At 43.6% G+C, this 9,995-nt stretch overlaps 1 protein-coding gene across 1 annotated transcript in view; it reads left to right on the top strand.

Annotated features, from left to right (window-relative positions):
• The window catches only part of ube2ql1 (ubiquitin conjugating enzyme E2 QL1), a 10,485-nt gene extending 1,598 nt beyond the window's left edge, over positions 1 to 8,887 (top strand). Inside the window, exon 3 of the mRNA XM_032535120.1 lies at positions 7,454 to 8,887. Within this exon, the coding sequence (XP_032391011.1) occupies positions 7,454 to 7,585 (132 nt within the window). The 3' untranslated portion in view covers positions 7,586 to 8,887. The remainder of the gene's footprint in view (positions 1 to 7,453) is intronic.
• Positions 8,888 to 9,995: the final 1,108 nt, after the last annotated feature.

Raw genomic sequence — 9,995 nt, 5'->3', positions numbered from 1 at the left:
GGATTGCTTTGCATATCATCAACTAAAAAGCTTGTTAATCATCTCTAGTGCATTTATTGTCAGCCACGACACGCACTGGTTATGAGCAATCTCATAAGGCATCCATGCGTCATGCGTAATTAACGCGTAAAACTGCTTTTACGCACGTGCAACATATGGCCACCTTGGTGAGGCTTTTAGTCAAATACGGAGGTTTAAAGCAATATTTCATTAAATGCAATTAAGAACGGAGAGGGGAATGGAAATATTTATTAGGTAATTTGATCTATTTTCAACTTGCAATTATCATTTTCTTGAATGAAGTGTCATTTTTGGACACCAGTGGAGTGATTTTCCAAGACAACATGTGTATAAGAAAATTCATGAAACAAGTGTATCCCAACAGGAAATCCGTCCAATCCTTTTCATGTCTTAAAGAAAAAATATAATTACATGACAAAATTGTTTGATGTATTTAGCCTATGTATAGCCTTTGTAAGCTACTGTATAGGTGCTATGCTGTTATATCACAGGCCTGTAGTCTCCACATCCCGCCCCCTCCCCCCTCTCTGCTATGAGCAAACCCACGATTGTGAATGTTATTAATCTTTATGTGACTTTACGGCAGCCATTTCATGCAGTGCAACCTCGGTATCTCCTTGATGCAAGCTCTCCCCTGCAGTCCCGCTTTGCTCTCCTTTTATTGCCTCCATGAATCAGCATCCTTTGACAACAAAGACCTACTGCCATGCAATGGAGCGGTCCTAATACAGTACAGGCTTTAATATCGTGTACCTGTACTCCTATCAGATTATTTTAAAGGAGGAATAAGACAATTATTCAACATGTGTGATGGTGGATAGAAAGACAGATGAATGAATAGAGACAATCAGGTATATCCTGTCCACCAGCAATCCTCAGACTGACTGGATTATGTAATCCTGTCAAATCTGTTTTTCACAGCCTCAATGCACTGCAGCAGCAGCTCTGTAATTCCGATGGAAATAGCTGCATCTTCAAATGCCCTCCAGGCTATAATCGTTTAAACTCTAAATAGCTTTTCAATTTTCCAGCCAGATAAAAATCCCAATTTCCGATTTGAAATCCGATTGTGTGTTTCGAAATGGTCACATTTGTGTCCTATTTCCATTTCATCTATATGGAGTCTGCTCCTTTTTTCCTCACTGACTGTCTGACGTCAGCAGTATGACGGCGCTGTGGCAGGATGAGATCTTACGTAAACTGTCACTGGATTCTCCTGCCCAACCCCCAACCCCCAACCCTTAGTGCTTTTTTTTGTCTCTGATGATATAACTGAACATTATTCCTGAGTCCTCTGTTGTCATTAAGCATATGTAACCAGAGAGGTCATGCAAAAACTGTACACACAGCAGAGAGAGAGAGAGAGAGAGGAAAGTCTGTGTGTGTGTGTGTGTGTGTGTGTGTGTGTGTGTGTGTGTGTGTGTGTGTGTGTGTGTGTGTGTGTGTGTGTGTGTGTGTGTGTGTTCATCTTGATTTGCTGCTTGAGGAGATGAGTTAGCAGCTCCGCATCGCTCCCTAATTATGGTGCAGTGTCTTCCCTCTCCAGTTTGCTAATGGAAACAATATTGATTAATTATTCCTGTGTGTGTGTTTGTGTGTGTGTGTGTGTGCGTGTACCTCTTTATCTTGTTGTCTGCCTCTTTTGTGGATACGTGCCTACACTGACGCTTGCTTGTGTTTCATGTCCTACTTTCCTGAGAGATGTACTCGCCTGCCGTGCATCATGACAAGCACAGAACTATATATAAACCTTAATGCGCAGAATATATTTATTCGTCCTTGGGCACCGGTTCACGATGACAATACTGATGGGGCTTGTTTGGAAGCTCCCTACCTATTTTTAGTGTGAGATGATACACACGATGACAGTGTGGTGATGTGGAAGTCAACAGAGCTAAACACGTCTTCCCTTGCAGCTCTAAGGGCAACACACACAATCACACAAGCTGAGATGAAGTAGCATTACTAAAGGTAATCACTAGTATGGCCATTAGATACTTAACAAGTAGTTTTAAGACAATCACTTGCACAGTGAGCTGTCTTTTATGGAGACATGAATTAAGCCTCATAGGGCTGAGCGGCAGGTGATAGACTAGTGTGGGTAAGCTCAGCGTCTTGTTCGATATAGGCGTCTTTGTAGTGTGAGCCTATTGATAACCCGTCAATCACTTGTTCCCGCATTGACAATGTTTCCTAGCGTACAACAATTGTTGCGTGACAACAATTCGGATGATTAATTCATCTTTATGTATCACTTGTTAAGCAAAAATGCACGGTTGGTTCACTGGGTCCATCTTCGCAAATGTCATAATTTGCTTCTATTTTCAATTTGATTGAATTGATTGAAAATACAATATTTTGGCATTTTGGACTTAAATTCAGAAAGTTATTTTTTGCAAGAAAAACTATTTTTAAAACAAATTTCTAGACTAAACGATCAATGATGATTATAAAAACTATAATTCACAGATTGATTGATAATGAAGATAATCTTTTGTTGCAGTCCTGGATTTAAAAAAGGACAAGTCATGAGAAAACCAAATTGAGCTTGTGTACCAGCAATGTAGAATCCCTTTCACAAGAGACAGATAAAAAAAATGGCGTAGATATCCTGCCTTTCAGTCCCCAGTATGGGTTAAGCATCAAACAATCTGGATTCTACATTTCCCATAATGCAACCGGATAGTGTTTTTCATAAAAACACCCAACTTTTAAAATGCCCACTTCCTCTCAAAAACTCCAGTTTGTAATGCTGACTTTCTGTTAAAAATGTGTCTGAGCCCAAGCCGAGACACCCGTGATGACATCATCAGGGTTATTTTTTGGGAAGTTCCTTCCACACAAGACACTTACACTAACTTACACAGAATTTACTATGGGGAATTGGTGGAGTTCCCCTTAAAGGTTTTCCGTGATGGATTTTATTGGTCATTGGTATACTGTACAAGAATGAGTGACAGCGAAGTGCTCTGCTGTCTGTGTGGAGACAGAGGAAGCTAGACCAATGACACTAACTTTGAGAGAAAAAAAAAACTTCAATGACCCCGCGCTCAGTCCCACAGGGCTCTCCTTAATGATCTGATGAGGGTGCTGATGACATTGATCCCTGTTTGTTTATCCCGACCACGTTAAGCACATATCTGGTTTATGCCCCCCTTCCCCTCTTCCCCCCTCCCAATCCCCCAGAGCTGCTTCCCAACATGCACCGGGGCCTTCCGTCCTCTGCCCATTGACTGATCACCATTCACACGATTACCCAGCAGCCACTTCACACGAGTGTGTACCTCTGAACGAGCGACCGCTTAGCTGAAATAGATAAACACTGACATGGCACTGTATAGGCCCGGGGCGCTCACTCAGCTGAACCCGAAACACACACACACTCACACTCTTTTGTTGGCTCATTCTTTTTTTCTCACGAGCAAATATTACTTCCTCTATCTATCTTCTTTTAGATGACTGCGAACATAATGGCGCTTATTGATGCTCAATTTCACCTTTTAATGCTGAAGCCGTATACCTTTGTGGAGGCTTGTCAATCAATACACACATATCTTCACTCTTATTCACACACTCAACCACTGTTGTCAGTGTAGGCATATGCAGCTGGAGTCCATCTAAGCTGTCCACACACACACTGCCCCATGGTCCCCTCATAGGGAACACACCAATGTGAAATTGACTGCTATTGTGCATCAAAAATGTTTACATAATGCACACTGTGATTGGTTTAGGGTACATTCCTCCCTGCCATCCATAACCATGGTAATCACACCTCTTTAACCAGTAGCCAATCGCCATATCCAGGGCAGCGGCTGCCATTTTGAGGCCATAAAGACATGCAGGGTTATGAGGTTGCTTCTGATTTATAAAGAGAACATATCCTCGCTTTTCACCAATGCACTGTGACAGTAGCCAACCGGTGCATTATCTGTGTTTGTCAGTCTGGGTGATCTGTGTTACAGGCCTCTGGCTGCACAGAGAGCCAAAGCAGTTCCCGGCAGCACTGCTTAGGTGACACCCGGTTGATTTGTTTGTTATTTCATTTTAAAGGCTGTGTGAATCAAAGCGATTCCCGCAGGAACACTGCATATATATCTATCCGAATGAGTCGCCCATTGCGTCATTGAGTTGAGTTTCCCAAAAACAAGCGGAACGAGGAAACCTTGCCAACCATGGTACGGTTTTCTTGCTTCCAGTGCAAATCAACTTCCACAATCAAGTCATTGTAGCCATGTTCTGCCTGGTTTCAACTGTCAGACTTCATTTGAAGTGTTTCATGCATGAAATGAAATGACTTATCATGGTGGACATTTTGTAAGGGTTTGATTTTAATAGTGATTGAAATACAAGTTGAACCAGCAGGACAAGCTATTTGAAATGTGTGTCTGTTTGAGAGAGACACAGAGACAAAGAGGGAGGGAGAGAGTGTGAGTGTCACTAAGCGCCACACTGAAATGAGGCCAGCGTTGTTACAGGAATTGAAACTCTAACCCTAATCTTTAGATCGCCCGACGTTATCACCTCATCTCCGTTTATCCCCTGCATCACTTTTGACCCAATTGGTTTTAGTTGACGTTTTGTTTTTCGGTGTTGACAGCATTGAAAAATGTAATTGAAAAAAATCAAAAGCATTGTGTCACTCCAAAAACATTGTCCCAGACCGGACTTAGCTCACTTCCCAAAATCTCAAATTATTCCTTTAAGAATGAAACAGATTGAAAAGTCGATCAATGTTGTCTACAAATGTGTTGTCACACATTAGCCCTGTTCACACCTGGCATTAACACGCATCTTGGGTGATCCAATCACAATTGGACAGCTCTAAAGACAGGCGCATTCACACCTGCCAGTAGAACGTGTCTCCACATGGAATGTGATTTCACTTCAGCACTTTATACGCAAATAAACACATACAGCATTTCTGTTCGCAAAGCAATGATTTACAGTGCATAGTCGACCAGAAATTAAGAAAAAGATATCTCTGTCTATTTCCCGGGTCTATACCTTGGCGTGTTCCAGGCAAACCAAGTCAGCCAATATGTTTGACATACTCGTAATATATCTCTATGGGCTTTTAATGTTCTGACGTGGCCAATAGCCAGTTTACGTGATTTGAGGGCGCTCTGTTACGCAGAGGGAGTCCGTTGGGTAGGCGGGCCTTCAGTGTGGCCTAGGACACATGCGCTTACACACTGCTGAAAGATTGTGGCTATAGGCAGCTTGGACCACCTGAATGGGGTCTAAGCGATTGGATCTCACATCCTCAATGCATTCACAGCTGTACTTAAAGCTGTCCACTTGTTACTGGATCACCCAAGACGCATGTAAATGCTAGGTGTGTCACTACATAACAAAGGATAGTTCTCAACGGTGGGATAACGGCTCCATTTATCCAGTGTTTTCCTCCTGAAAAACTGGACAGGAGCATGTAGCTGCAGAACTAAGGTGCAGGCCAGGGGTGTCTGAAACTACGAGGGGATTTATCTGCACTGCAGCATGCAGAGGAGCTCATCATCTAAAAGAATTCCGTTAGTATAGGTTTCAGTGGAGCTGAGAGGTCTCAGTGCCATTTTCTCCCTGCCAAGAAATGCTCAGGGTAGAGGGAAGCGGTGCAGTGTTACAGGCCGTGTACAAACAAATACAGTAAAGTACCTGGCATGTTGTACAGCAGCAGGCTCACGTCCAGTGAGTCGACTACAACACAATCTTTGTTTATAGCTGCGGCATGACCAGAGATTTACTGTGTGCCGTCGGACCTGTTTGTCACAACCTTCCATTAGCGAGGTTGCTGCGATTCGGAGGTGATTTTTACAAACGAAATGATCAAACAGATGTGACATTCATATGAATCACACATATTGTCGTGGCTGTGTATCCGAGCTGTGTTTTTAATGTGAAGACAGTCTTTTTATATTCATCCTCCCACACACTCTTCTTTAGGAAAGACTTAGCACTGCCAGCAACAAAAGAATAAGCAGCTTTACACCGTCACACCCACTCTTCTTTTCTCTCTATTTTTTTTTTTTTGCCCCCTGTCATCCCACGCTTATTATTATTAGCTCCAGTGTGTGAAGAAGGGAGGGCTTTAGCAAGGTGGTGCCTGGCTGAAAATGTCTCCATGTGAGATGCTTTTCACACTGAGCTCAATAGGGTTACATGCTGATATATTTACTTTTATGTCATATTCACAACCCTTTTTATTATTTAGTGCAGCGTGCCCAGTGTTGTGGAGGGTATATTTTCACTTCTAAATGGAACTGACGTCCATAAAAGGCCGTCTCCTGACTTTAAACATTGATTTAATATCGGTCAACCTGCATTCGGACCACTTGTCCTGTCAACATCTCCCCTGCGACAGTGCACTCACCATTGAGGTCATCCACGTGCACGTGCACGTGCGGGCTGTGTCTGTGTCGTTATTATTTGTCTGGAAAGACTTGTTTTTTTTTCAGAATCAGCTTGACAAGACCACTGACAACCCTGAGCAAGAGAGACATCTTTTTCTTTTGATCTGTCAACGCATGTTCAGATCAGACAAATATTATTATGACAGTTGTTGTTGTTTTTTTTTAATTTAAATTTCTTTGACCTAGAAAGCAAAATCAATGTCAAAATGCAAAAAAAAAATATCTCTACTCCTAAAAATCCTGATCCTGATCGGCATACATTTGGGTTATGGAATGTTATTCAGATAAAATGAGACTTTTGAAGACATCACCATGACCTTTCGATCATTGTTACGGCTCTTTTTCACCACAGGCCAAACAAGAAAGTGATGGGCAGATAAATCAATAATGACTTATTCATTTCCTGTAAGTTAGATAAGAAGAGTGATCATTTAAATAGGTTAACCAGCAGGCAGGGAGAAATAGCTAGAAAATCTGCCCACCAGCACCGTTAAAGCTTCGCAATTAACACGTTATATCTTCATCTTCTTTAATGCATACAAAAGGGCACAAATATTTAGATTTTGAATTTACATTTTTGACTCAAAAATCCAACTATTGCTTAAAAAAAACACATTTACTAGGAAGTTAACTCCTCAGGTCTAAACCCCCAGAGACAGTATGAAAGAGCTTGCTGTCCTAAATGTTAGCTACACCTCCGTCATAGTGTATTTAAGTAATAATAGTAAAAAATATATATACTTTATTAACCCCGCAATGGGAAATTACAATTTACACATTTGTTATTACACACATTACTCACAGGCCTGAACTACACACACCTGCTCAGTACCTCTACATGCACTAATGGTTCGAATGGTTCGAGACATTATAATGACATAATGTCTTTATCAACTAAAGTATGAATATGTGTAGACCCCAATAAGAGTCTTGAGTGTGGTCGGTGTCTTTCCACAGAATCCTAACGTGGTCTCCCTCTCAACCCTTCCCTTCTCTCTGTATATCTGTGTCTTTCCTCACAGGGGCGTATATGTAGGAAAGCAGGGAAGTCTAAGAAAGCTTTCAGCCGTAAGGAAGCCGAGGCCACCTTCAAGTCCCTGGTGAAGACCCACGAGAAGTACGGCTGGGTGTCCCCGCCCGTGTCCGACGGCTGAGTGCTCCGCCGCCGACCCTCTGACCCCCACGCTAGCCCAGCTAGCACTGACACGCTAAACGGCACACCACGCTAACTCAACAATCGCCCATCTTCACCTTTTTGCTGTTTTACTCAGAGTTTTGTTTCTGTGTTATTATTTTTTTGGGGGATTTGTTTTATCTCCACCAAAACTCTCGGAGAGCAGACGCACCGCCATCATCGTCACTCCTCCACCAAGAAGAGACTTTCGTTCCCCTCCCTCTCTCCCACGGAGATTCTTTCTCCCATTTTGGAAAGACCAGAGAGGAAGGTGTGTATGTATGTGTGTGTGTGTGTGTGTGTGTGTGTGTGTGTGTGTGTGTGTGTTTGTTTGTCACTCACTTGGATATCAGCTGGTGAGTGTGTGCACGTGCATTGGCGTGTGCGTTACTATCGTGGACTTCTTTTTCGGATTTTTTTTGTCGCAACGCGCACCCATGAACGTACAGGAGAAATCGGACAGTGTGGACTTTTCCACCCATGTGAAAGACTACTGAATGAAGACTTATCCCACTCTCCTGTCCTCGCCATCCCATCCTCTCCCTCTCTTCCCATCCCTCTCTCCCGTCTGAACTGGCATCCCTTCCCGCCATCTCTCTCTGTAGCTGTCGGGTCATTTGCATATAAATGAAGCTGTTAATGTTTAATAGACGGGCAGCGTGCTGGCATTTATACTCACTCGTTTACTCCTTCATTTCCCCTTTCTTTCGACTGTGCCGTTGCTCACAGTTCAATGCAACACGATTGTAATTTCCATGGAGCTGTGCTCTTTCTCTATCTCTTTCTTTAGCTTGCTCATTCACTTTGTTTCTCATTCTTTCTCTCCGTCTCCTGTGGCTACATTTAGAGCTCACTGTTGCTTAGATGGATATTGATTTCTAATTGAGAAATTACAAAGTCACACGTTGCTTTATGCAGAGACTATGTATGATAAATAGAATGAAAGTCAATCATCTCTCTTTCTCTCTACTCTCGTGTGTGTGTGTGTGTGTGTGTGTGTGTGTGTGTGTGTGTGTGTGTGTGTGGTGTGATGTGTGGTGTGTGTGTGTGTGTGTGTGTGTGTAGAGAGGAAGGAGACTGTAATTCCCATGATTTAGATACCAGATGGTACAACTGAAGGCTAGGCCTAAGTGTGTGTGTGTTTGTTGTGTGTTGTGTGTGTGTGTGTGTGTGTGTGTGTGTGTGTGTGTGTGTGTGTGTGTGTGTGTGTGGTGTGTGTGTGTGTGTGTGTGTGTGTGTGTGTGTGTGTGTGTGTGAGCAAGAGAGACAACCCTTTAAACAGTAGAATGACCCTAAGGCCTAAAGGGACTGCTGTATTCTTTGTTGGATTACTTGTCGCCGTCTTGTTCCTCTTTCTTTGTCAGATCATTAGCAGGCCTACTATAAACACGTGTGTGGTTAAATATCTCGTCTGTCTCTTTCCGAATACATGTAAAGAACTAAAGGTCGGTAGAATATACGCTTTGGATGTTTAGCTGTCCTCCAGATGCACACACACAGACAAAAGCTCGCCCACACACTCATCACACTCATGCATACACCTGCAGGCTTTACGCCGGCGGCAACACCTCGAAATGAAGACAGACAGAGGCCTCAGTGCCGCGGGGATGGAGTGGTCCTTTAAATGAGTGTACGCTTCAGAGCCTGCCTGATTGATGTCCGCTGGAATAGAGAGACTCAAGGTAATAGGGAGAGGAGGAAGAGAAGAACAGAGGGAGAGGAGGGAGCTTTGATCACCACTGGCTGCTTCTAGAAATGTCAGGTGGCTTGCAAAATGGCCGAAGACAGATATCATTTGCTCCTCCCGCTGTGATTACTTAAGAGACATACAGTTCCTCAGTTCCAACCTTTAAAAGGACGTTATAAATATCTGCTCCACGGCTGCAGGAACCTCAGTCTTAATTAATCGGACGTCTACTAGCCACCGACTATCTGTTCGTCCTTGTGTGTTTGTTTTGCTATCTGCCAGTTAAATGTCAGAGGGAAAGCTGCTAATTGGTCTGACATTTCAGCAGAGTGTCATTAGAGGAGAGCAGCTGAGAGCGGAAGGATGGAGGATGTCAAACCTCCCGCTCGGCACTGACATTTTGTCACTTCCTGCTCCTTCTTTGTGTTTTGGGATAAGGAGAGTAGGGAAGGCAGACAGTGGGTTAGGGGAGGAGAGACAGGGGTGTAGGGTAGGAGAGACGGGTGTAGGGGAGGAGAGACAGGGGTGCAGGGAAGGCAGACAGCGGGTTAGAAGAGGAGAGACAGGGGTGTAGGGGAGGCAGACAGCGGGTTAGGGGAGGAGAGACAGGGGTGTAAGGGAGGCAAACAGTGGGTTAGGGGAGGAGAGACGGGTGTAGGGTAGGCAGACAGCGGTTTAGGGGAGGAGAGACAGGGGTGTAGGG

Source organism: Etheostoma spectabile, chromosome 14, assembly GCF_008692095.1.
Source record: "Etheostoma spectabile isolate EspeVRDwgs_2016 chromosome 14, UIUC_Espe_1.0, whole genome shotgun sequence".
Lineage (NCBI taxonomy): Eukaryota > Metazoa > Chordata > Actinopteri > Perciformes > Percidae > Etheostoma > Etheostoma spectabile.
Note: the sequence above shows the minus strand (reverse complement) of the source record. Positions and strands in the feature narration are given on the sequence as shown.